This window comes from Malaclemys terrapin, chromosome 2 (genome assembly GCF_027887155.1).
Source record: "Malaclemys terrapin pileata isolate rMalTer1 chromosome 2, rMalTer1.hap1, whole genome shotgun sequence".
Taxonomy (NCBI): domain Eukaryota; kingdom Metazoa; phylum Chordata; order Testudines; family Emydidae; genus Malaclemys; species Malaclemys terrapin.
In genome coordinates, this window is record NC_071506.1 from 142,351,879 (window position 1) to 142,377,451 (window position 25,573).

At 60.1% G+C, this 25,573-nt stretch overlaps 1 protein-coding gene across 1 annotated transcript in view; it reads left to right on the forward strand.

Moving 5' to 3' along the window:
* The window catches only part of CNNM4 (cyclin and CBS domain divalent metal cation transport mediator 4), a 51,878-nt gene that overhangs the window by 22,865 nt on the left and 3,440 nt on the right, over positions 1-25,573 (forward strand). The window contains exons 2-5 of the mRNA XM_054017693.1: positions 13,321-13,464; positions 14,213-14,350; positions 16,548-16,717; positions 17,043-17,142. Coding sequence (XP_053873668.1) covers positions 13,321-13,464; positions 14,213-14,350; positions 16,548-16,717; positions 17,043-17,142 — 552 coding nt within the window. The remainder of the gene's footprint in view (positions 1-13,320; positions 13,465-14,212; positions 14,351-16,547; positions 16,718-17,042; positions 17,143-25,573) is intronic.

Here is a 25,573-nt window from a genome sequence, read left to right on the forward strand (position 1 = left end):
CATTCTATACCTTGGGGAGTGTGCTGTAACCCCCATAGTCCTCATTTTCATATAATGGTGATCTCACCTATAAAGCGGGCCTTGTAAGGTACCGGGGAAAGGTTATGATCTGCTGAAAGTCATTTCTCTAGCTATACATGTGTATCATTGATTAATATGAAGTTGTGAGAATTGTGTAGTATGGTGGTCACTGAAGCATGCTGTAAGTTGGGGAATCAGCCAGATATTAGCTCCCCAGAGGCAACAGCAAGGAAAGAACCAAGGCCCAGGCGGGGTGTGAAACAGCCCATCACCAGCCATTGCACAGCAAGGGAGCTACAATGCTATGACTCACCTGCATGTGACCACACCAGGGGAATTGCTCAACCTTGCTGGGACTTTTGCAATGCCCCCCAGATATGCCTGGATTTCTGTTCTACAAGCACATGGACTGAGGGTATAAAACAGACCCAGTGAACACATACTGGGCCCTTCTCCTGCCCCCACCTTTGCTGCAAGCAACTAAGACACTGAGGCCTTGGCTACACTTGCAGCTGTACAGTGCTGTGAGTTAAACCTGTCTTCATGCAGCTGAGTAGGGAAAGCGCTGCAGTCTGTCCACACTGACAGCTGCCCAGCGCACTGTCGTGGCCACATTTGCGGCCGTTGCAGTGCTATTGGGAGCGGTGCATTATGGGCAGCTATCCCACAGAGCACCTTTTCCCATTCTGCTGCCGTGGGTTGTGGGAAGGGGGCGTGGGGGCGGGGGATTCTGGGTCCTGTCCCAAGGCCCCGTGATGCATTGCTTCGCATCCCAGAAATCCCTTTGTTTCTGTCCACCTTTGGCGCCATCTTTCAATGGTTTCTGTGCAGCGCGATCTTTCTGTGGGAAACGGAGCCAAAACCGCTGAGGCGTATGCTGACGAGTCTCGCCAGCACGTCACATTTGGCTGTCGAACTATTCCTTAAGATCCAAAGTGACAGTGAGGGTGAGGAGTCCGACGATGCTATCGAGCCGCGTAACGCGTACAACACGAAATTGCTTGTGGCATTCACGGACATGCTCAGCACCGTGGAACACCGCTTTTGGGCTTGGGAAACAAGCACCGAGTGGTGGGATCACATCGTCATGGAAGTCTGGGATGATGAGCAGTGGCTGCAGAACTTTCGGATGAGAAAAGCCATTTTCATGGGTCTGTGGGAAGAGCTTGCCCCCACCCTGCGGCGCAAGGAAACGAGATTGAGAGCTGCCCTGCCAGTGGAGAAGCAGATGGCTTCTGCAATCTGGAAGCTGGCAACTCCAGACAGCTACCAGTCAGTCGCAAACCAGTTTGGAGTGGGAAAGTCAACCATTGGAATCGTGTTGATGCAAGTTTGCAAGGCCATTTATCGCATCCTATTCAGAAGAACCGTGACTCTGGGTAACGTGCAGGAAATAGTGGATGGCTTTGCACAAATGGGGTTCCCTAACTGTGGAGGGGCGATAGATGGGACGCACATTCCTATTCTGGCACCACCCCACCTAGGATCCAAGTACGTTAATCGGAAGGGGTATTTCTCTATGGTTCTCCAGATGCTTGTGGATCACTGTGGGTGTTTCATTGACATTAACACAGGCTGGCCAGGAAAGGTGCATGACGCACGCATCTTTCGGAACACTTGGCTGTTCAGGAAGCTGCAGGCTGGGACTTTTTTCCCAGAGCGGAAGATCACAGTAGGGGAAGTTGAAATGCCCATTGTGATCCTTGGAGATCCCGCTTACCCGCTAATGCCGTGGCTCATGAAACCCTACACAGGGAGCCTTGACAGCAGCAAGGAACGGTTCAACTACAGGCTGAGCCGGTGCCGAATGACTGTAGAGTGTGCCTTTGGCCATTTAAAGGGCCGCTGGCGATCTCTGTATGGGAAGCTGGACTTGGCTGAAAACAGCATCCTCGCGGTTATATCCACGTGCTGTGCCCTCCATAATATTTGTGAAGGGAAGGGTGAAAGCTTCACTCAGGCATGGACCTCCGAGGTTCAACACCTGGAGGCTAAATTTGCACAGCCAGAGGGCAGGGCTATTACAGGGGCCCAGCGTGGGGCTGCAAGGATTAGGGATGCCTTGAGGGAGCAATTTGAGGCTGAAAACCAGCAGTGATATCTGGTGCCCTGCACGGGAGTGAAATGCAGTAGTTCCAATCTTTAGGAATCAGTGTCTGCTAAGCAGACAAGCAGACTTGCAGTGCCTGTTTATTTCCTGGGCTAAGGAGTCTTTTACTTTATGCAATAATAAAGAATGTTTTCAAAGGCAAAGAATCCATTTATTGAAAAGAAGCAAGGGGGTGGAGTGGAGAACAGTACAATCACAGATTCGCGTATGTCCTGTCTGGTGGGCTGTGCAGTGAGTGCTGCACTTCAGGACAGCTATACTGCATGGTGATGGGAGTTGAGTGCAGAGGGTAAGGGTCGTGGTTTTCAGGGCTGGGTGGTGAAGATACTGGTGTTGGAGGCAGCGGGTGGCGTGACGAACACGGAAGTTGGGGAAAGTGGGTTGGAGGTGACAGTGGGGCACAACGGAAAGAGTTTTGGGACAAGGGCTGTGGGGGGGGGTGGCATTTGCGTTTGCGGTACTGCTCCTCTTTCTGCATGGCTACTAGTTCCTGGATAGCGTCTGCTTGGTGCTCCAGGATGCTTATGAGCCTATCAGTGCTTTGCCGCCAGTGCGCTGCGTTTTCCTGGCGGATCCTGCTTTCTCTCTCCCTCCAGTTCTGTGCTTTCTCATTCTCTTTAATAGATTGCCGCATGACTTCTTGCAGCATGTCTTCTTTACTTTTTCGCGGTCTCTTCCTGAGTCTTTGCAGTCTCTGAGCAGGCGATAAGAAGGACGGCTGAGGTCTCGAGGTTGATGCAGCTGTATAGGCAAAATGCAACATTTAACAGAGGCAGCATTGTTTATACCAGACAGAGTAATGATTCCCCCCGCACTTAATGAGTAGAAAACACACAGGGTCTACACAATAGCATAACTTTCCCGTCCAAAACAGAGCACACATATCCCACGGGAGCCTCAAAATGGTGAGTAAGGGGGACTGTGTTTCATGGCTGTACTGTCCTCTGGGTTTCTGTGCCTTGGGGAGAGCCAACAGCTTCAGGGGGCACCTACACTGAACACTGTCCCAACATTTTCCACAGGAGTTCGTCCTGGACGATATCTCGCTGCTGAGGGTAACCTGGGAAGCAAGGGAGGGTCTTCTACTGCAATGCGGCTTCTGCCCTGGCCCCTATGCAGCTTGCCTGTGTGCAGCAATGGTCCCCCCGCCCCTCGCGGCACAGTGGCGCGGACACGTTAGTCTGGCTGGGACAAGGACTACGGTGGCTCTCCCGATAAACCTGCGCAAGCGCATTGCACACGTTCTGGATGAGACATTCGAAGAGATTACTGAGGCTGATTACCGCGATGTGATAAACCACATCAATGCACTATTCCGCATCTAGGCATGCATGCCTAACCCTCCTCTCCCAAAGAGCCCACACCGAAAAAATTCCTTCCAGCAAAAAATCCCACTTACCGGGAACCTGCTCTTCTGTTTGTCCTCCACCAAGTACCGGCCGCTGCGACTGGCTACCTTCCTCCTGGCTCGAGAAGAGCTCCTGGCTGCATGGCTCCAGGGATTCCAGGGTGTCTCCATCCGGCCCACCACCCTCACTCCCGTTTTCCTCCTCCCTCTCCCCCCCCCCCCCCACTGGCTCTGAAGTGTCTGTGGTGGTGCTCGGAGTGGAGGTGGGGTTAACCCCAAGTATCGCATCCAGCTCTTTGTAGAATTGGCAGGTCGCGGGGGGAGCAGCCGAGCGGCCGTTTGCGTCGCGGGCTTTGCGGTAGGCACTCCACAGTTCCTTGGCTTTAATCCTGCACTGCAGGGCGTCCCGGTCATGGCCCCTTTCCATCATGTCCTTTGACACCTTCCCAAAGGTATCGTAATTCCTATGGCTGGAGCGCAGCTGGGACTGTACAGCTTCCTCCCCCTAAACACTGATGAGGTCCAGCAACTCGCCATTGCTCCATGCTGGGGGTCACTTGGCGCGTGGAGGCATGGTCACCTGGAAAGATTCGCTGATAGCACTCCACAGCACGCTGGGCTGAGCAAACAGGAAGGGGATTTTTAAAATTCCCGGGGAATGTAAAGGGTGGGTCACATGGTTGGTTACCTGAGGCCAGGGCAGTAGAGTTTGAACTGATGACCAGAGTGGCTAGAACAGGCATTGTGGGATACTTCCGAATAATTCTGGAGGCCAGTCACAGCGCATTGGGCGGCCACACTGGCGCCGCAGCGCTGCAGCGGCAGCGCAATACTTGCTATTTCTCTCGGAGAGGTGGAGTACATGCAGCGCTGCAACCGCGGAGATACAGCGCTGCAAACGCCTTGCCAGTGTAGACAGGGAGTGAGTTACAGCGCTGGGGGAACCTTTACAGCGCTGTAACTCGCAAGTGTAGCCAAGGCCTGAGAAGAAGACAAGACTCCAACACAGGAGACTGGCCCAGGTTTAAGGAACAAACCTGTATGTTAAGGACTGCAACATCCAGTGGGGTGAGAAAAACTGCTTAGTCTAGGTGCTGCCCAGTCTAATAGGGTTGAGAGTTTAGACTGCAAGCTTAGATTTTACTTCTTTTGGTAACTACCTCTGACTTTTTGCCGATCACTTTATATCACTTAAAAGCTACCTGTTATAGTCCATACATTTGTTTAACTGTTTATATAAACTCACTGGTAAAGATAAAGTGTGGGGCAAATCTGCTCAGGTTTGACACAGGCTGGTGTCTGTCCACTTTCCATTGATGAAATGAGCAGGGCAAGACGGTATATTCCTGGGGTACAGTGCTGGGAGCTGGGGGAATTTGGCTCTGGTGCCTTTCTCTGGGTGATTCACAAGTGGCTCTTGGAGCATTCATGCAATCCAGTTGGGTGTGGGGTCTCCACATGCGGTTGTGCTGAGTGATCACAGTGCCTGGAGGGGTTTGCTGCTGGTCACTAGCCAGGTACTGTGAGAGACAGCCCAGGCTGGGGACAGTAGCGTAGCTAGCAGGGTTCAGGGGAAGCGGCCGGTTCCCCTGACCATATTCCCCAAAAGTGGCGCCCGCGGAACGGGGCCGCGGGCTGGCTCCCAGCACTCCGGGCGGCCGGTGGAAGGGGCCGCGGGCTCCTGGTGCTCCGGCCCTGAGAGCGTGGCCAGGAGTCTCAGTGGCCTGGACAGCACTCCGGATGGGGAAGCGGGGTGGCCCTGCGCATGCGCCGCTCCATCTTTCGGCGGCATTTTGGTGCATGTGCAGGGCCGCCGAAATGCCACCGAAGGACCGGCGCCTTTTTTCTCCGCCGCTCCTCCTTGGCTGCAACCCTGGCTACGTCACTGGCTGGGGAGAGTTCAGGGGGCACAGCAGTCCCACAGTCCCAGGCTGCACCCCGGGGATCCCGTTATAGTAGCCAAGTTACAGAATTCTCAGGTCTCCTGCCCAGGTGATCGAGCCAAGGTTTGCCATGCGAGACTGTGACACCTAAACCCCAAAATACAACAAATTTCTGCAGAGCTGGAGTTTTGCCAGTGCTGGAGGGCCATGTGCTGCTCTGACCGAAGGTGCAGCTGGTGGTAAAGTCTGTAGTTTACGAGCCAACTCAAAGCTTCTTCCTTCTTCTTTGCTGAAGAAGCTGTCGGTTCTCCTGCCCACAAAGCCTTTGCGATTCCCAGGCTCCGAGGCTGAACTGTCTGAAATGCTCCCGGTTCCTCGCAGTGACAGTCACAGACAGTGCTTAGCTAGGCTCCAGCCCCAGCTCTCTTCAGTGAGTTAGTGATTCAGCGTAATTTCTAGACAGTGGGGACTGGACTGCGGGTGAGAGGCCAAGGCAAGTTGTGTCCCCTCAGGGCTGCAGTGCCAGCATTTGGCTTTTAGTCTCGTCTGGATCCCGCAGTGGTCTGCCCAATAGGACGCTCCAGGGCAGGAAGGAGGCTGCTTGTCAGTGCCAGGAAGTTGGTTGTGCCCAGCAGAGGGCGCTCTCGCTGGCCAGGCAGTGTGATGTGTCGACCAACACTGGATGTCTGCACGGGTTCGTCTGGGCGCGCAGCCGGGTTCCTCGTCTCAGCAAAGCTGCTGTGGCCAATCAGGATGTGAGCCATGAGTCTGGCCACGGTTTGAAATGTCCAGCGTGGCTAGGAGCTGTGTCCAGACAGGAAATGAGGCATCTCCTCTGTGGCCTCTTGCAACTTTGTCTGGAAAATGCCAGTGTCTTCCTATGAGACGCCTTGTGCAAGATGGCTTGGAGCATGCTCTGAACACCTGCTGGCTCAGCTCCGGGCAGCAGCCAACTTCCACAAGATCCTTTCCAGGGCCTGTCTATGGGGTGGTCCTCTGGCCAGCTCTGCGCTGTGCTCCTTCCATCAGCGTTTCTCTGGTGCAGATGTGGCCACAGAGACATTAGAACAGGGGCTTTATAGCAAGTCTCCTCGCGCTCAGGGACGGCTCTGACCTTGCTGGGTAGCATCATCCAGCAGCTGTCCGTGGTCATTGACTCATCCCTTGGAGCGAACAATTCATCTATCCTCCATCCCTACAAACCAGCTGTGCACCCCGCTGGGCCAGGCCATGAGCAGCCCTAGGTGTCTGTGAGAAGCCGAGGAAGATCACTTTTCTCTAGTGATAAACGAGGCTTCGGGCCAGTGGTTCTTAAACTGTGGGTCGGGACCCCAAAGTGGGTCATGATCCCATTTGAATGGGGTCACCAGGGCTGGTGTTAGATTTGCTGGGGCCCAGGGCTGAAGCTGAAGCCCGAAGGTGTTGGGACTCAGGTTACTGGGGATTTGGTTCCCCCCGGCCTGGCTTTGGTCACCGCTTCTGGGGTCGGGCAGCAATGGTGGTTGTCAGAAGGGGGTCGTGGTGCAGTGAAGTTTGAGAACCCCACGGGGCCGTGGGCGATTGTATCGAATGGTGTCACTTGAGCTACTGTTGCTCTCGGCTCTAGGCAGAGAGCTTAGAAAGTAGAAGGAAAAGGCAAAGGAGGAAGTTCCTCCCCATTGGAGTGAGGGTTTGCGTTTGCCTGGCTGCTGCCAGGACCCAGCCTCTGTCCCTTCTTGGGCTGCTGTTTGACCCAGGCCGGAGTCTGGCCTGGGCCAAGGTGTCTGTGACCCCATTGTTGTTAATAGGCTCCCCCTCACTGCGTGCTCTGTACCGCTTCGGCTGCTGGCTGGCCTGGCCTGGCCCTCCAGCAAAGGAGTTAATGTCTCAGGGAACGGCAGGCCGGGAGCAAGCCATGCTCCACCGGCCTTGGCAGTGATGGGGCCGGGGCTGGCAGCTCAGGGGGGCGAGGCCATTAGAACGGGGCGGTTTGGTGCTCCGAGGATGGGCATCACCCCTGGATGTAGAGGGGAGCCACTGACCCCGGAGAACTCTGGCTCCTCCAGCACTGAAATACAAAGGGACCCCCCAGACCCCGCGCCCCGTCGTACCATTCCAGCTGGACAGCTACAGCCCTTTGCTGCTCTCCCATCTGCCCCCTCTTGGAAGCTGGCTGCTCTCTGCATCTCGGCCCGGGCCCTGGCGTGCCCCTCTTTGAAGAGGCACACCCGCATCTCACCCCAAGCCCCCTGCTCCTTGCATCCTTCCTGGCCAAGGGCGGCTCTACCCTGCTGTGGGCTCAGTGCCCGCCTGTCTCAGAGGGGCATTAAGGACGGGGGAGGCGGGAGGCAAGGTTATGGGTGCTCTGGGGGGTGGAATTCCACCAGGAACGGATTTGGCCCAGGGCCTGCCTGTGGAGGGCAGAGCCATGTCTGGGGTGGGGGCAGTCGGGGGCTAAGGATGCTAGATCTGAATGTGGCTGTGGGCTGGCTGAGCTGAGGCATGCTGGGATCCACTGAGTGTGAACGCTGCACATTGTGGGGGGTATCTAGGGGGACCCAAGGGGGCGGCAGGATGGAGGTTCCAGTGGACAGGGCACTGGGCTGAGACTCAGGAGATCCAGGTTTGAGTCTTGACTCTCCCGCTGGCTCCCTGCGTGTGCTCGGCCGAGTTGCTGACTCTGCCCCCTTCCTCGGCTCCATGTCCCTGGGGATGTGCCCTGCGGGGCGTGAGGCTGAAACCCAGCAGGGAGGGGGAGGCTAAGACCCCCAGGGAGGGGCCAGTGCAGAGAGCTCGGCAGGTGGGGGGGAACACTGAGTGGAGGAGTGTTGGGGCAGCGTTGTCTGGCAGGGGAGCCACCCAGCTGATGGGGACGCGGAGGGGGGGCAAGGCTGTTTAGTCAAGTCCAGGAGGGACCATTGTGATCATCTCATCTGACCCCCCGCCCCCGTAGAGCACAGGCCAGAGACCTGCCCACAGTCATTCCTAGCGCAGATCCATTAGACAAACAGCCCATCTGTATTTTACATCTAGCCATATTAAAACACGTCTTGTTTGCTAGCACCCAGCTCCCCAAGTGAGCGATCACTCTGGATCAGTGCCTGTCCTCGTCCTTATTTACTTCTCCCGCAACGTTCCTGTTTCTTCCGGCATGACTTTGGTTTCTTCCAGGTTATTGATAAAAATGCTAAATAGCGTAGGGCCAAGAACCGATCTCTGCAGGGCCCCCTGGACACAGATCTGCTCAGTGAGGAGTCCCCATTTACATTTTGAGACCTCTCTGTTAGCCAGATTTTAAGCCATTTTCTGTGTGCCCTGTTCATTTTATATCCTTCTATATCCTTTTTTTTTTTTTTTTATCTTTATCAAAATGTCATAAAGTACCAGGTCAAACACCTTACATGACATCAGCTCTATTACCTTTATCAACCAGACTTGTAATCTCATCCCAAGGCATATCAGGTTAGTTTGGCAGGATCTGTTTTCTACAAACCCATGTTGATGGCATTGATTATTATTCATACTACCCTCCTTTCGTTCTTTATTAAGTGAGTCCCATATCAGCTGCTCTATCTTGCCTGGGATCAATATCAGATTGACAGGCCTGTAATTACTCAGGTCATCTCGATGACACTTTTTGAATAATGGCACATTAGCTTTCTTCTAGTCTTCTGGAACTTCCCTGTTATTCCAATACTTATTGAAAAGCAACATTAATGTTCTAATGAGCTCCTCAGCCAGCTCTTTTAAAACTCTTGGATGCAAGTTATTTGGACCTGCCGATTTAAAAATGTCAGACTTTAGTAGCTTCTGTTTAACATCATCCGAAGATACTAGTGAAATGGAAAGAGTTTTATCACACACTATAACTGCATCATCTGTTTTTTCAAAATACAGAAAAGAAATACTTATTGAACACTTCTGCCTTTTCTGCATTATTGTAATGGCAGCAGGACCTCTCTCTTCCCAGACAGTTCCTGGCGCTGGCCCAAGCCCTTGGCGTTACACCATGGACTGTTTACTCAGGGATTTCCTTCTCTCCCGGAGCCATAATCCTGGCTTTACGAGGCACAGACAAGGGGTGGCAGGGAGAGGTGCAGCACCCTGGCTGGGGTGCTAATGGCAGCAGTTCCTGCACGCTGCCCTTGGAGGGGTGGCGGGGGGCCCCCGGGCTGGCTTCTGGCATGGGCCGTGCAAACGCTGCTCACTGCCTCTCTGTGCTCCCCTGACGCTTCCGCGCTGGGTGGCCCCAGGTTGTGCCAAGCAGCTTCCTCCCCCACCCGCCCATACACCATTCCTTCCTTCCCCGCCCAGCCCTGCGCCTCCCTTTCCTAGCAGGTGCTGCGGCTGGCCCTTGAGCAAAGGGAGCCCCGCCACCCCCGTCCCTGTCGGTAACAGGGAAGGGAAAGGTGAACGGGCTCCTTCCTTTCTAGCTTCTCTGCTCCCTGCTGTTCTTGGGCTGCTAATACCAGCATCCTGCTCAGCTCCCAGGCTGGGTGGGCCCTGCCGTTCCACCTCCCTCCATTCTCCTGTGGCCCAGCTGCCTCGGCTCTTCCCAGAGGTGGCTGCATGTCAGTGGTGGATGGTGGGAGCAGCTCAAATTTCCCAGGGATTCGGGGCTCCTCTTTGCCCGACCTGTGCTGGAAGCCAGGCTAGGTCCAGAGCAGCGTTTCCCCAGTGGGCTGACGGGGGCCCGTAGCAAGTGCTAACCGTGTGTGCGCGAGGGAGGGGGAGCAGCCAGCCTACGTGTAGCCTGAGCTAATGTCATTTCTGTGGCGGGGGGGTGTAATGCCCATCGTCATCTTCAGTTACAGCCTCAGTCCAGGAGGTGCCACTCGGATTTTGACTTTGGTTTCTCTTCCCGAGGCCCGCGGGGGAGAGGGGAGCAAGGGCAGGGGGGCAGGCGCTACCCTGCACGCCCAGACACAGGCTCCAAATCCCCTTGCCAGTGCAGGGAGCCAGGAGGAGGCTGGCAGGGAAGGGAAACCCCCCATACACACACTCCCTGGGCCTGCACGTCCCAGGAGTCCCCTCAGTGCTGGATAAGACCCGCCCCATGATCCGCCGGTGGGATGAACCTGCAGGTCGCTTTGCCTTGGCCTGTGGCTGAGTCCGCCCTGGCTGCTCCCCGCAAGGTATGCAGGCCGAGTGGAAAAGCCGGTTCTCACCGCTGCGAAAGGCATTGACGCCAGTCTCTGACCCCGTGTTTCAGGCTGGGCAGCGAGGCTGCGGGCAGTGGGGAGGGCGTGGATGGACAGTGCATTAGTGTCCACAGTGTGCTGGGCTCCAGGAGGTGAGAGGGTCTCTCTTTCCTCGCCCCAGTCCCATGTGCCCCCCATATGGATGCAGATAGATTATGGGAGGACCAGACGGTGGCTTAAAGGGCCTGCCCGTCCAGTGCCATGGGGCCTTTGAGCAGGCAGCCCTGGGCACATGGTCACGGGTGAGGGCGCAGGATCTGGTGGGGGCGGGGGGGCAGCTGGGAACAGGCAGTGTGGGGGGTCTATAAGGCATGTTTCCCAGTGCCTGGCTAGCACATGACCCTGTGCCCGCCGAGCGGTGCCCACTGGCCTGAGATCAGGGCGAGCAGCGGCTGCCCAGCATTCACGTTCCCTGCAGCTGGCACGTCTCCCCCTCCTCCGACAGCACCAGCTGCAGCTAGTCCCGCGTCCCCTGCCTGGGGGCAGGTGTGGGCACCCTTGTCCCGTCCAGGGCGCTGGGATATCAGCTAGTCAGGGAACGGGCATAGGTGGCCCGTGTGTCACTCTGGGGTGCTGAGCAGGTATCCACGTGGGCGATCCAGCCCCAAGACCCCCAGGGCTCTCCCCCCCCCCGAATGTCCCAGCTGGGGGAGGGGGTGTGACGCTGCAGGAACGGCAGCGCTTTATTTCAATTTTATGCAGGGAGAAAATGTTATCTGGGGGGGCAGGACTCCTGGGTGCTATCGCCCAGTTCTAGCCCTGGCTCTGGGAGGGGAGTGGGGTCTAGTGGTTAGATGCGGGGAGGGGGAGGTTGAGAGCCAGGACTCTTGGGTTAATCACAGAATATCAATAATAGAATATCAGGGTTGGAAGGGACCTCAGGAGGTCATCTAGTCCAACCCCCTGCTCAAAGCAGGACTAATCCCCAACTAAATCATCCCAGCCAGGGCTTTGTCAAGCCTGACCTTAGAGGTTTTTAAGGAAGGAGATTCCACCACCTCCCTAGGGAACCCATTCCAGTGCTTCACCACCCTCCTAGTGAAATAGTGTTTCCTAATATCCAACCTAAACCCCCCCCACTGCAACTTGAGACCATTACTCCTTGTTCTGTCATCTGCTACCACTGAGAACAGTCTAGATCCATCCTCTTTGGAACCCCCTTTCCAGTAGTTGAAAGCAGCTATCAAATCCCCCCTCATTCTTCTCTTCTGCAGACTAAACAATCCCAGTTCCCTCAGCCTCTCCTCATAAGTCATGTGCTCCAGCCCCCTAATCATTTTTGTTGCCCTCCGCTGGACTCTTTCCAATTTTCCCATATCCTGGTGTGGGGTCCAAAACTGGACACAGTACTCCAGATGATGTCTCACCAATGTCAAATAGAGGGGAATGATCACATCCCTCGACCTGCTGGCAATGCCCCTACTTATACAACCCAAAATGCCGTTAGCCTTCTTGGCAACAAGGGCACACTGTTGACTCATATCCAGCTTCTTGTCCATTGTAACCCCTAGGTCCTTTTCTGCAAAACTGCTTCCTAGCCATTCAGTCCCTAGTCTGTAGCCGTGCATGGGATTGTGAGGGGGTGGGGGAAGATGGGGCGTGGGTGTGAGTGGGGTTGGAGATGGAGCATGGGGGTGAGAGGGATTGTGAGGGGGCTGGGGGAGATGGGGCGTGGGTGTGAGTGTGTGGGTGAGGGGGGGTGAGAGTGATTGTCACGGGGGTGGGGAAGAGGGATTGTGAGGGGGAGAGGGGGCTGTGTGTGTGGGAGACAGGGCATGGGGCGAGTGGGGGTTGAGGGATTGTGAGGGGGCTGGGAGAGATGTGGCACGGGGGTGAGTGGGGGGTGGAGGCAGATGGGGTGGAGGGGTGAGTGGGGGGTGAGAGAGATTGTGAGGGGGGAGACAGGGTGCGGGTGTGGGGGGGTGAGAGGGATTGTCACAGGGGTGGGGGAGAGGGCGCCAGCATGGTGAGTCTGGGTCTGACGCTGGCTCGGGGAGCGCGGGATTCTCGGGTCCAGATGAACTCGCCGGCTCTGTCTCCGTTGGCTGTCCAGGGGTGACCCCCCCCCGGGGGTGGGGGGGCCACTGCCCCGTGTGGTGCGGGGCCAGAGCTGAGGTAGTTCATGTTGATGTCCCAGTGTTAGCCAGGGTGTGATAGCTGTGGGGCCGGGCTTCCGGGGATGGGGGCAGATGCTGCCCCAGCCCTGCCTGCTCTGCCTGCAGAGGCCTTCGGGGCGTGGAAGCCCGCGCTCCAAGGTGGGTCAGAGCTCCTGCAGGGCTGGCGGGCAGCCGGGGCATGGCCCTGGCCCGAATCTGGCCCTCAGGCAGGGCTGAGAGCACAGGGTGGGAGCATTGACCCAACAAGCCGGGGCCTTGCCACTGGCACGGCCGGTGCCTGCTGGAGCCCAGGGGGTTGCGCCAGGGTCAGGTGCCGCTGGGATTTGTGCATCTGGATCAGCCCATCTGATCCGTCTTGTCCCTACGCAGCCGCAGGCTTCCCCGGGGCTCCCGGGGCGCGGCTGGCTGCTGTGCCGTGCCATTCGCAGGCTCCGGCTGAATGGCTCCGGGCCTGGCTCGGCGGGGCCTAGATCTGGTGCTTCTGTTGCTCACATGGTGCTCTGGGGGTGGAACGGCAGCGTGGGGGCCAGGCCGGCACCCGCCCACCCGTCCGCAGCAGCCAAGCCCAGCGTGTGCCGAGCGACCCAGAGCAGGCTGGCCGGGGCCCGTCACTCCCCAGCACTCGGCCCACAGCCCAGGGTGACGGTGTCTGTGCCCCCAGGCAAATCGCATCTGGCCATCGTGCAGAAGGTGAACAGCGAGGGAGAGGGCGACCCCTTCTACGAGGTGCTGGGGCTGGTGACACTGGAGGACGTCATCGAGGAGATCATCAAGTCAGAGATCCTGGACGAGTCGGACATGTACAGTTAGGTGCCCCCTCTCCCCCCCTGGGCACAGTGCTTCTGGCCTGCCCCCCCATCCTTCCCTCCCCCAGGCATAGTGCCGTTGGCCTGCCGCCCCCGTCCTCTCTGGTCCTTCCGCCCCCCTCTCGTCTCCCTCCAGGCACAGCGCTGCTGGCCAGGCCCCTCCCCTGCAGGTCCCGCTCTCTTGGGTGCAGCACCACTTGCCTGGGCCTGGGCCTGGCCCCCTCCCCTGCTAGCCTGGCCCCCTCCCCCGCTGCCCCCCACCTGGGTGCAGCACCAGTGGCCTGGCCCATCTCTCCCTGCTCATGTCCCTCCATCCCCCCGATGCCGTGCCGCTGACCTGGCCCCTTCCCCCGCAGATCCCCCTCCCCCCCCAGGTGCATAGCTGCTGTCTTGGCGCCCTCCCACTCTGGTCTCCCCCCCCGCCCCCGGGCGCAGCGCCGCTGGCCTGGCCCTGGCCCCCTCCCACTCCACCGCAGGGCCGGCCTGAGGAAAACGGGCGCCTGAGCTGCAGGTGTCGTGCTGGGGGGGCGGAGAGGGGGCGCGTTGAGCACCCGGCTCTCACCTCGCAGCCCCTGTTATTCCCTCCCCCGCCTCCTGGGGAGGGCACGGCCCTTCTGCAGCCTCTTGGCCCCAGCGCCCCTGGCCCTGGCTGAGGCAGCGGGCACTGGTTGGGCGGGGGGAGCCCAGGGGCACGTACCCTGGGGGGGAGCTGGGACCTGTCCCCCTTGACACCTCCTCTCCCCCCAGCTGACAACCGCACCCGGAAGCGTGTGGCCAACCAGAGGAACAAGAGGGATTTCTCCGCCTTCAAGGACTCCGACAGCGAGCTCAAGGTGAAGGTCTCGCCCCAGTTGCTCCTGGCCGCACACCGCTTCCTCGCCACTGGTGAGCCTCCACCGGGGGCAGACCAGGGGGGTCAGGGGAGGGGGGGGTTGGGGAGGGCGATGGGGTCACAAGAGGGGGAGGGGTGGGGTGCATTGGTCATGGGAAGGCAAGAGGGTCGGGGGTCAGGAAGGACAAGGGGCTGTCGGAGGGCAAGGGGTCTTGCAGGAGGACAAGGGGGTCAGGTTGACGGGGTGATCTGAGCCCTGGCTGGCAGAAGGGGGGCGCTGGGGGAGCAGGGGTTGAGAGCGGGTGGCTGGGGCAGATCCGGGCCACAGGCGGAGGCGTGGTCCTGGGCTCGCTGCTGGTGCTCTGCATGTCTGGCAGCTCCAAGGGCTTTAAGCCCACAGTTCCCGGTGCCCGTCCAGTGCCAGAGGTGAGGGGCCTGGTCTCCCGGCATTGCCCTGAGACGCTCCGGGAGGTGGTGGCGCCAGGCCCCAGGCCGTGTTGCGGTGCAGCACAGTGAGGGCTACGGGTGGAGTTGTGGGCGGAAGCCCAGGGCACCCGCTGGCTCCTGGTGCCCGGGGATCCACCCCCGGCCCCTCCAGGGCGTGCTCCTTTGGGGCTGTTGTGGGTGCGCCCGGCGTGGCTGGGCCGGACCGAGTCTGGCACACACGCACCAGCCTGTAGGTCCCCCATAGCGGGGATAGGACGTGTCAGCCCCTCCCACGCCCCTTCTGTTCATGTCTTTGCACACACGTGCCCTGTGCCAGCTAAGCAGCAGACACTGGTACAGTCCCGCAGGGGGATGGAGACGCCCACCTGCATGGAGCCCAGCTGAGGACACACACACACACACACACACACACCCATGGGGCTCGGTTCGCCGTCTCCCAGCATGTAAAACCTACAGCTCTGATCCCTGCCTGACGGGGTTGTAGAAGCGATGCCGGCCGTAAGGAAGGGTCCCGTCGACTGTCTCATTCCAAAGTCCCCGGGTTTCTGTCTCGTTAGCAGCCCCTCGTTATCCCGTCTCTGCAGCGTTGGGCTCCCCACCAGGGGGCTGCCCCCTACCTGGGTGCAGCACCAGTGACCTGGCCCATCTCTCCCTGCTCACGTCCCTCCATCCCCTCGATGCCGTGCCGCTGACCTGGCCCCTTCCCCTGCAGATTTCCCTCCCCCCCGAGGTGCACAGCTGCTGCTTTGGCGCCCTCCCACTCTGGTCGCTCCCCACCAAGGGGCTGGGCCCTGGCTCAGTTTCTTGCAGTCAAACCAAGGAGCAGCCTGGGGGTGGCAGCTGAGCCCGGGGAAAGGGGAGCGCAGGCTGGACTCATGCCCACAGTCCCAGGAGGCGACATGCCCTGGCAGTGTGGGACACGGTGCCCACCCGGCCACGGGAGGAGACGCGATACCCGCCTGGTCTGTAATTACCCTCTCCGTAGGCAAACGACAGCTGGGTTTGGAAACAAATCCGCTGCAGCCCAGGACTTAACTCTCCTCCCCGCCCCCGAGAGCCAGAGCAGTGTATGGAGGGGGAAACCGAGGCACGATGCCCTACCCAAGGGGATCCAGCAAGCTAGTGTCAGAGCCAGGTCTCCAACGCCCAGCCCTGGCCCTAACCACTAGGCCCCGCTTCCCTTGTGCGGTCGGGGGTCCCAGCTGCCAGTTGGCCCATCTAGTCACCGCATTGTGGTTCTAAGCTGTGGTTGGGAGTCACAACTCCTGGGCTCTGTGCCCGGCTCTGCCACCGACTTTGGGCAAGTCACCTCTGGACAATGGGCCACAGTACAGCCGCAGTGCCAGGTGAGGGGGCAGAAGAGCAGGCTCCCGCCCCACTGCCAGCGGGATGCCTGGCAGGGAGGCTGTCCATGGGGGATGGTTAGCTGGCGCAGGGCCTTTCCGTCCCGGGGAGCCAGCGGAACCCACCGGGCCCGCCCGTGGCTCCTTTCCCCCCACCTGGCGCTCGTCCCATGGGGCATGGCTCATTTGTGCCAAGGCTGCCAGCGTTCCCCTCCCTCTTCCCGGCCAGGCGCTCCACACCAGAGGTGGCTGCGTGGAACTAGCTTGGGATCGGATGCAAGGGGCTTGGCTCAGTCCTCTGGGGGCACCTGGTTCTGTGGAAGCTCCTGGTGCCCGGGGATCCACCCCCGGCCCCTCCAGGGGGTTTGTGCCAGGGCCTGGGGCAGGGGGTTTGTGCCAGGACCGGGGGCAAGGACGTGGCCCCCAGGGGGCATCTGACCCATCCGCCCTCCCCCCCCAGAGGTGACGCTCTTCATGCCGACCCTCATCTCGGAGAAGATCCTGCTGCGGCTTCTCAGACACCCCGACGTCATCCACGAGCTCAAGTTCGACGAGGAGAACAAGAAATCGCCCCGGCACTTCCTGTACCACAGGAACAAGCCGGCTGACTACTTCATCCTCATCCTGCAGGTGTGCCGGGTGGGGCAGGGCCACGGGGGACAGGGCATTCGGGGGACCCCAGCATGTCCACCTGCTGCAGGGGGGGCGGCTGGGTGCAGCCCATGGGAGAGGAGGGGGGCTGGGCAGCTGTGGGGGAGTGGGGAGCAGTGGGGGGGGCTGGGTGACTGCGGGGGACTGTGGGGGGGCTGGGTGCAGCCCATGGGATAGGAGGGGTGCAGCCTGTGGTGGGGGCAGCTGTGGAGGGTAGTGGGGGGGGGGCTGGGCGGGACTGCGCGGGGGGACTGGGTGCAGCCCGCGGGCTGGCCTGGGGTCTGACAGTGTCTGTGCCCTGCAGGGGAAGGTGGAGGTGGAGGCTGGCAAGGAGAACATGAAGTTTGAGACGGGAGCCTTCTCCTATTACGGTGTGATGGCGCTGAGCCTGCCCCCCCTGCAGGGTAAGTTGCCCCCCCACCTGTGGGGCCAGAGCCACTCCCACCCTCGCTGGCAGGACAGATTGGGCCAGGGCCTGGGCAGTGTCACCTGTCGCTGGGCCCAGAGCCCGGTTGGGAAGGATGGAAATCTGTGTCTCCAGGGAGCTGGAGTTCCTGCCATGGGGAGCAACCCCCCAGGGCCCCCCACCCACCCCAGGCATGGCCAGGGGCTTGCAGAGGTGATAACGGCTCAGCTAGGGACAGGTAGACATGCCAGCTCCCCCCCTGCTTGGCCGGTGCCCCTCACTCCCAACCCACAGTCCCCTGCTGGCCTAGGCCTGGGTTCCCCTGCTCTGCCGGTGCCCCTCACTCCCGACCCACAGCCCCTGCTAGCCCAGCCCTGGACTCCCCGCACAGGGCCGGCTCTACGATTTTTGCCGCCCTAAGCAAAATCAATTTTGGCCGCTCCCCCCCCCCCCCCCGTTTTTTTTACCCCACCCCCCGGCCCCGCCTCAACTCTGCCCCTTCCCCAGATCCCCAGCCCTGCCTCCTCCCCCCAGTCTCTCAAGCCTGGGAGGGAGGGTGAGCAGCGGTGCGCGAATCAGCTGTTTTGCGTGCTGTGGTGCGCGAGCGGCGGCAGCAGCGGAGTTGAGCTAGGGCGGCCGGGGCACATTTTTAGGGGCGGCAGGGGCGGCATTCTGGCGCCGGCCATGCCGCCCCTAAAAATGTGCCGCCCCAAGCACCAGCTTGTTTTGCTGGTGCCTAGAGCCGGCCCTGTCCCCCCAGCCCTGCCCCACACCAGCTCTGCTGGCGCCCCTCACTCCTGACCTGCAGCCTCTGCAAGCCCAGCCCTGCTCCCCACCAGCTCTGCTGACACCCCTCAGTCCTGACCTGCCCCCTCCTTCCCTCCCTGCTGTCCCAGCCCAGGGCCACACCGGGGCAGGACACCTGATTGTGGTGTAACTGGCTCCATCTAGTGGTTACATTTGGGTATCACAGCCTATCACAACTGGTTCAATGTCATTTCATACGACAAACATCTATTAACAGCGACGTTCTGGGAGTAGTGCCCGCGGGTCTGCACTCGAGGTGCGTTAGCGCCCCCTGCAGCTTTGATCAGCGATTTCTCCTGGCAGTGCTCATTCTGCCATCCTTGCGTGCTAGCGCTGTGAGGGCAAACGCCCTCCGTTCCTTCTCAGCCGCCTCGGCCGAGCTGTCCCCATGGAGATTTCCCCAACTCTGCCCTCGTTTCGGACTCTGATCGCTGGCTGTGGGAGCTCTCAGCGTCTGGAGCAGCAATTTGAGCTTCCTAGTTTAATTTTTTTTTTAAACAAAATTTTAAAAAAGCCGCCTTTCCTCTATTCCGATAGACACTAGTGAGTCGTTCTTTTTCACTGGGAGGTTGCGCCGGGTTCTCTCGGCTTCAGACCTTGTCTGTTGTGCCGGGAGGCGCTCCTGGTCACGCCGGGCGCTCCCACTGCATCCACCACCTCGGGGAATCTACCGTTACCCACGAGAGCAACTTCTGTCTGGCACTAAAACCAAGAACCAGAGAACCAAGCTGCGTCTCCTCCTGATGGAGAGCGTCTGAGCCAGGCCAAGGCCCCTCCCAGGCACCGGGCGAGCAAATCCGCTGCCTCCGCATTACCACAGCCCCACTCCTCCCAGGCCTCAGAGAAGACACACGACTCCTCTCGTAAGTCCTCCAAGGACATGTCCCAGGCTTGCCAGGTAGAGAATCTATCTCTGGAAAGCCGAGGTTGTTGGTGTCTTCCGCCCTCCAGTCGGGTGGCCATGATCCGGCTGGTTCCTCAGGTCCCCATGGCATGGCCTGACCGAATGACGGCAAAGCCTCTGGCTTGGAGAGCTCAGCAGTACTGTCAGCGGACTGAGGCGGCAAGAAGAGATTGTTCCTCTGTTTCCTCGGTACCCAAGCCCCCATGGGCTCTGACCGCACTTCCCTCGGAGCACCCGAACCGCATGGCGCTGTCAGCACCTGTCCCACCATTACCTCGGTGTGGAGCACGGACTGGGCGCCGGTCACACGCTCGCTGCCGGGACGTTTCCCCGGGACCTGGCTCTAGCTGAAGTGCCCAGTTCTCCGACCTCCTGTCGGGACTGAGAATGTCAGGCTGGCCAGACGGTGTCACCGCAGAGCTCTCCAGGCCTAGCACTGCTCCAGAGTGAGCTTCAGGGGGAGGAGCCTGGTGAAAACCTTGCCTCAACTTCCCTTCTCCCCTTGCCCCTTCCCAGAAGCCTCTGGTGAGGCGAAGATTGCAACCAATGTCTGGCTGGTATGAGCACCCATGGGTGCCTCCCCATCCTGTGCCTTATGCACCTCCTCCCTGGACATGCTGGGCCACTTGCACGGCCTGTTGCCAGCAGTTCTCCAGGGCTTCAAGCACCACCCATCAGAGAGAGATAACCTGCATCACCTGCTCGCCCCGGGACGTGCCCCTCGAGGAACCGAGCGCAGAGGTGTCTCCTCCCCATCTCCGGGTGACACTGTCACGCCCCGGCCTCCAGCCCTGGCTCTCCCCGGATCTGGTCACGAGAGTTGCAGATTCCTCGCAAGGAGATGGACGAGTATCCTCAAGAGCCGCTTGCTACCCGCCCTCACCAGCCGTGCACCCTGCCTGTCAGCGAGCCCCTTCTGGGCCCGGTGACAAGCGTCCGCACGCCCCCGTCACCGCTCCACCTCCGTGCGGGAGAGCACCCATCACGGCCCCAGCTCCGCCTCCGTGCAGGAGAGCATCTGGCACGACCCCTCCCCCCCCAGCTACCCTCCGCCTCCACGCGGGAGAGTGTCAGGCGTGGCACGGCACGGCTCCAGCTCCGCCTCCGCACAGGAGAGCGCCTGGCATGCCCCAGCTACGCCTACGCGTAGAAGAGCGTGTCTCCCTCCCCCCCCCTTCCGGGTGGCTACTCCTCACAGGAGAGTGCCCGGCACAGTCACTGCTCCGCCTCCGCGCGGGAGACACACACACACACGCGCACACACACACACACGTCCGGCACCCCCCTGGCTACTCCTCCGCTTGGAAGAGCGCCCCGCACGCCCCCACTTCTGTTGCATGCAGGAGGGCAGATAAGACCTGTTGTGTCCTAGGACTCTGAGTTTTTCTTTTCTCATCCCTCCCCTAACTCCTCGGCAGTCAGTGCAGTTAACGAATGCGGAAGGCAGCACCACGCTCTGACCAGTCGCGTGAGAAAGGCCACAAGCGCCTAGACCGGGGATCTTACCCTCCCCATCAGGTCTAGGAATATCTTATTCCTCGGCCTCCTTACAACTTAGATTCACCAGTTCCCAGGCGCCGATGGCAAAATACAATCCCATGAACTGCGCCAACCTGAACTCTTGCACCGCCGACCAGCAGAGCTCAGAGCAGTTCCAGGCGGTCGTTGCAGAGGCCCAGCGACTCGCCAGAATATCTGTGCAAGCCTCCCTCAACATCTCGGATGCTGCCGCCCAGTCAGTCGCTACAGGGACGTTATGAGACGGGCCTTGCAGCTCCAGCGCACCGGATCTCCAGCAGACGGCAGAGGACCTTCCTTTCCATGGGTCTCCGTTGTTCACAGCCAGCACGGACGATTCTAGAGACCTTTGACGTTCGTAGAGAGCCACCTGACGTTCTCTTTGTATTCATACACTCACCCACAAGAGACAGCCCAGCAAGTCCCAGACAGCTCAGAGATTCCACCCTGCCCGATTCCGCCCCTCCCAGCGGTCAGATGAACCGCACCAAAAGAGATCATGGTGAGCAATCTGGGACCAAGCCCCTGCTGTAACCGCGTGAGTTCCTGGCTTAGCCATTTTCTTACTGCTTTATTTTCCCCCTCCTCGATAGGCCTCCTTGGAACACGCGTGTCTCCTCCACTTGCCATAATCTGTGTCTTTTCAGCGCTGACCTTCACTCCTAGTTTTCTGCTTTCCCGACCTAGTTTGTTGGTGACTCCCTGTGAATCCTGATGCTGTGAGGTCAGGATCGGGCGCCAGGTTCAAGCGGCTCCCTGTGTGCTCTCCGCACGCTCCTCGACGTGCTGGGGGGTCCCGCCCCTTTGAGCGATATCTCGGGGATGCCCGTGCTGCCAAGAACAGAGAACGGACCTATTGTACCTGGTCCTGCTCCGGAGCCAGCCACTCCTAGGGGTTCGTGTGTTACAAATAGTCCAAAGCGTCATCCGTGTATCGCCCCAGGGCCCGGAGTTTTTACAGTCCTGCGTCATCTCACCTGCTCCGCCACGCCCGCTCTGCCGTCTCCTTGGTCCCTGGGCCAGGCCAGCCCGCTCAGCTCTCCCAGCCGGCAGGAGAGCCCCCTCCCCAGCTGGGATCCCTGGTGCCTGTATGCTGGGAACACATTCTGGCTGCCTGGCCTTCGCCCTGCTTCCTGGGCCCAGCTCGCCAGCCTGAGCTGTCCCCCTGCCTTCAGCCCTGGCTCCCGGCCACACACACACCCCCGCTGCCCCCCCCGGCCTCCCCCACCCCCCTGCTGCTCCCAGGCGTGTCGGCACAGAAGCAGCAATCGCAGAGAGAAACTCTCCGTTCCCTCCGTGTTGGCAGGAAGTCCTGCCCCGCCGGCCACACCCGGGACTTGAGACGAGACGTGGCAGGGGGCCTCATGGTTCCCTCCTGCAGCCAGGCGCGATCCCTCTCCACCCGCAGCCAGAGCTCTGCACAGAACGGCAGCCTGCCCCCCCGCCCCTCGCCCAGCGTGGCCCTGTCCCACGCCACGCCTGGAGCAAGGCCCCCCTTTGCCGGGTTCCTCACCTGAGTGCCGCTCCCAGGCAGTCGGTCCAGCAGCCGAACGTAGGAGGAGCCAGGCGGGGGCTGTTTTGGGATGTCAGCGGCAAATCCCACCCCCCTGGAGCTGGCGGAGCCGAGCTTTGGTCTCTCTCCTGAGGGTTTCTTATGATGTTCTCCTCCTACATGTCTCTGCTCTGTCCTCTGTGTGTTTCTGCCTAGCCCAGTCGCCCGGTCCTAGGGAGAGGGCTGTTGGTTTCCAGGCTGACAGATAACCAAAGCCGATGCATGGAGTGCTAAACCCCCCCTGTGACGGGATTAACCCGGGCCTGGCCTTCCCGCGACAGACTGGCCGTATTAATCCAGCACTGGGTCGCTGCCCCGCGTGAGGCATAGGGGCGGGCACTGGCTTTGCTGCTTTGACTCTGTGTGACGAGCCACTGGCAGATTTGAACCCTGGTCCTTAAAGGGACTTCATCCCGCCTAGCTGCACATCCGTGGGGAGCAGGGGCCGGGCCGCGCCGCGAGCACCTGGCTCATCCCTCTTTGGCACCTGGGGCCAAGCCCATCCCATCCCCCCCCCTCCGATCGGGTTTGTGAGCATCTCCAGGGCTCTGCTCTGCACTGCCCCCTAGTGTAGACACATGGTTATGTGCAGGCCTGGGGCCAGCCATTGGCGCAATCCCCCAGGGTCTCGTGGGTGTGGAAGTGAACAGCAGGGACAGAACGCAGGAGTCTTCCCTGATTAGGGTGACCAGATGTCTCGATTTTATAGGGACAGTCCCGATTTTTGGGTCTTTTTCTTATATAGGCTCCTATTACCCCCCACCCCCGTCCCGATTTTTCACACATGCTGTCTGGTCACCGTATCCCTGATACCTGCACTGCCGGCTGCAGCTGCTACAGGGCGACATGGGGCACAGGTGAGCACCTCTGACGTCCAGCCCACACATTGCAGCCAACATGTTGGCCCGGTCTGTGCCCCCGTAGCCTCCCCCGATGGCCCGCGTTCCCTCTGTCCTTGCACGTGCTCTGGGGGGAGTGTCTGGGGGGTGTTAGAGCATCAAGCGGGGGTCAGTCTATGAAGAGCAATTGCACCTACCCCGCCAGCAGGTGAAAGCCTTGCCCTGCAGACGGGGACCGTGCCCACCCTCCCCGTTCCTCTAACTGGTGCCAGGGAGACCTCCCTAACGTCTCTGCCTCATGCTGCAAGAATGCCGCGTGGGTCTGTTGCTCGTAACCCCCAGCCCCGTCTTGAGCCCCCTGCAGAGAACTGGTTTGCCCAGGCGCTTGGAACTGTCTCGTAGGCCTGTAATAGCTCAGGACCCCCAGTGTTTCCAAACTGCTGGCGAGAATAGCCTCCTATGCCTCCCGCTATGGCCCCCAAGGTCTCAGCTCTGCCCTTCAGGGCTTTGACTCTCTGCCTGGCTTCCTGCACAACGCTCATTCGGAGAAGTGGTGTCATGGGTGGAAAGGGATAGAAGTGCTTCTCCCAGCCCCAGCTCTGTAAGGCTGTGATTCCACCCACACACCAGCAGAGTGACGTACCATGCACATCAGAGCCCCCGCTAGAACTGCAGCCTGGTGAGGGTGGCTCAGCGAGAAAACATTGTGCATTGTAACAAGAACAAACCATTTTCGAGAACCTATTCTTTTGTACCCGGCACTGCACTTTTTGTCCCACTCTCCTTTCCATAGAGCGCAGCATGAACGTGTGCCGGGGTTGAACAGGCAAGAGAAAGAGGGTGGGACTCTGCAAGCTCCACCCCCAACCAATCCCCACTCCCGTCAGATGCCAGACTGGAGCTCCACGCTCAGATGATGGCACCAATGTTCTGGCGATGACCATGTGTGTTCTCTGGGCTGGACAGGGTTCAAATATGCTGCTGAGCTCCTCCGCTTGGCTGTCCCTTGCGGTGCCCATGCCTTGCTGGGCAGCTTGGGCTTCATTGCCTCTTGGTTGGCAATAAATACAAGCAATTACAAACGGCCATACTGTGTACTGCTGGCTTGGGGAGGAAAGGGGTTAAACCGTTGGCTCAGGAGCCTTTTCCAGGTCAGCCAGCAGAGGGCACTGTGGAGTGTCACAGGCTCCCCCTGCTGGCCAGTGCTGGGGCCAGGGTGGCTTCTGGTCCCTCCACATGGGACTCTCCCCAGGCAGAGCCTCATGGCCCCTGCTCGCCGGCCGTGGAATGGAGAGGCTGGAGCTCTCCTCCGCAGCTGGCTGGCACTGCCTCCCCTGCAGTGCTTCCACCCCTGGATCGGCTCCTGGGCCGTTCTCCAGCCAGCCCATTGAATGCCAAGATGAAGCACTCCAGGAGCAGGAAGGGATGTGCTGCCAGGCCTGGGCACATCCCCCACAACCGCTGCTCTAGCTCCACTTCGACTCTGCCCCTGCCGGGCTCTCTAGGGGCTGAAAGGGGGCAAGTGTGTGGGGACGGGGAGGTGCTGGAGCATCTGCCGGCATGGGCCTGAGCAGTGACTGTCTCTCGGGCCACCCAAAGTCCTGCCTGGGCCTGGCTTGGGGACACACATTCCACCCCGGTTTGTGGATGGTGCCCACACCCTGTTCCCCTCGGGGCTGCAGGGCGAGGAAGCTGGTTCTGCCTGGGCGCTGGTGAGCGCGATGCCCTCAAACCCTCCCCCGGTGCACAGCTGAGTGCTGCTGCCAAGCACAGTATGGGCTTGGGTCTCTAGTACCCAGCCCTGTCTGGGGCCACCCAAAAGAGAACGTGGGTTGGGGGCTGGCACATCACCATGCCCCTGTCCCTTCCTGTCCCCTCCCTTGGGGTCCTTGAGAGAAGCAGATACCCTACACCCACACACCGGGGATTCCCTCCCCGTGATCCCCCAGCACCTGCAGCCAGGGCCCCCCACCTTGGGCAATGGGGAGGCTGGGGCTGGGGCTCCGGCAGTGGCTGTTTCCCAAAGAGTGGGATTGGGGCGTGACTGGAGGGAGCTGGGGAGGGGGAGAGCTCTGAAGCTTTCACCCTCTTGGGGCCCTGACTCCTCGGCCCCACTGCGGGAGCTAGTGCAGGGGCCAGGTGGGCGTCTGTTCAGGGTGGCTGGACCCCGGGTCAGATTTGTGCTTGAGTTCCAGGGGGTTCCAGGGTCAGTCCCCAGGCTAGGCTCTAGCACTGTCCCTGCCCTGGGAATGGGCTGCTCCCTCCTGCCTTGCCCGGGGTTTAACCTAGACCCAAGGCTGAGGAACACAGCAAAACCAGGTGACTTTTGGTAACTGTAGGTCCTACATGTAAACAAATGCACAGGTGCACCGGGCCCTGGGCAAGGGGAGCCCTCGGGGCAGTGCCCTGAGCTGGGCAGGGCTGTCGGGGAGGAGCAGGGGGGCTCAGCGTGACTCCGGGGCAGCGGGGGATGTTTAGATCGGAGTCTCGGTCATGTGCCTGGGGCTCGGTTGGCCCCAAACCTGGCCTCCGGTGGTCCGTGTGCAGTGAGCTGGGGGGGTCTCAGCCCCGCTCCCAGCAGAGGTCTGAGAGAGAGCAGGGTGGCGCTCACCCCACCCAGCAGGGCATCTGCGGGCCAGGGACCAAGCAGTGGGGGCCCTTTGGGACTGGCCGGGGCTGGATGGCAGGTGCTGGCCACGCATCAGCACATGGGCATGGAGCAAAGGGGCTTAGAGCCGGGCCCAGGGCGGGTGGGGGGGACCTGGTGGGAGCGGGCAGGACGAGGCAGGAGGGGGGTTCCCAGCTAACC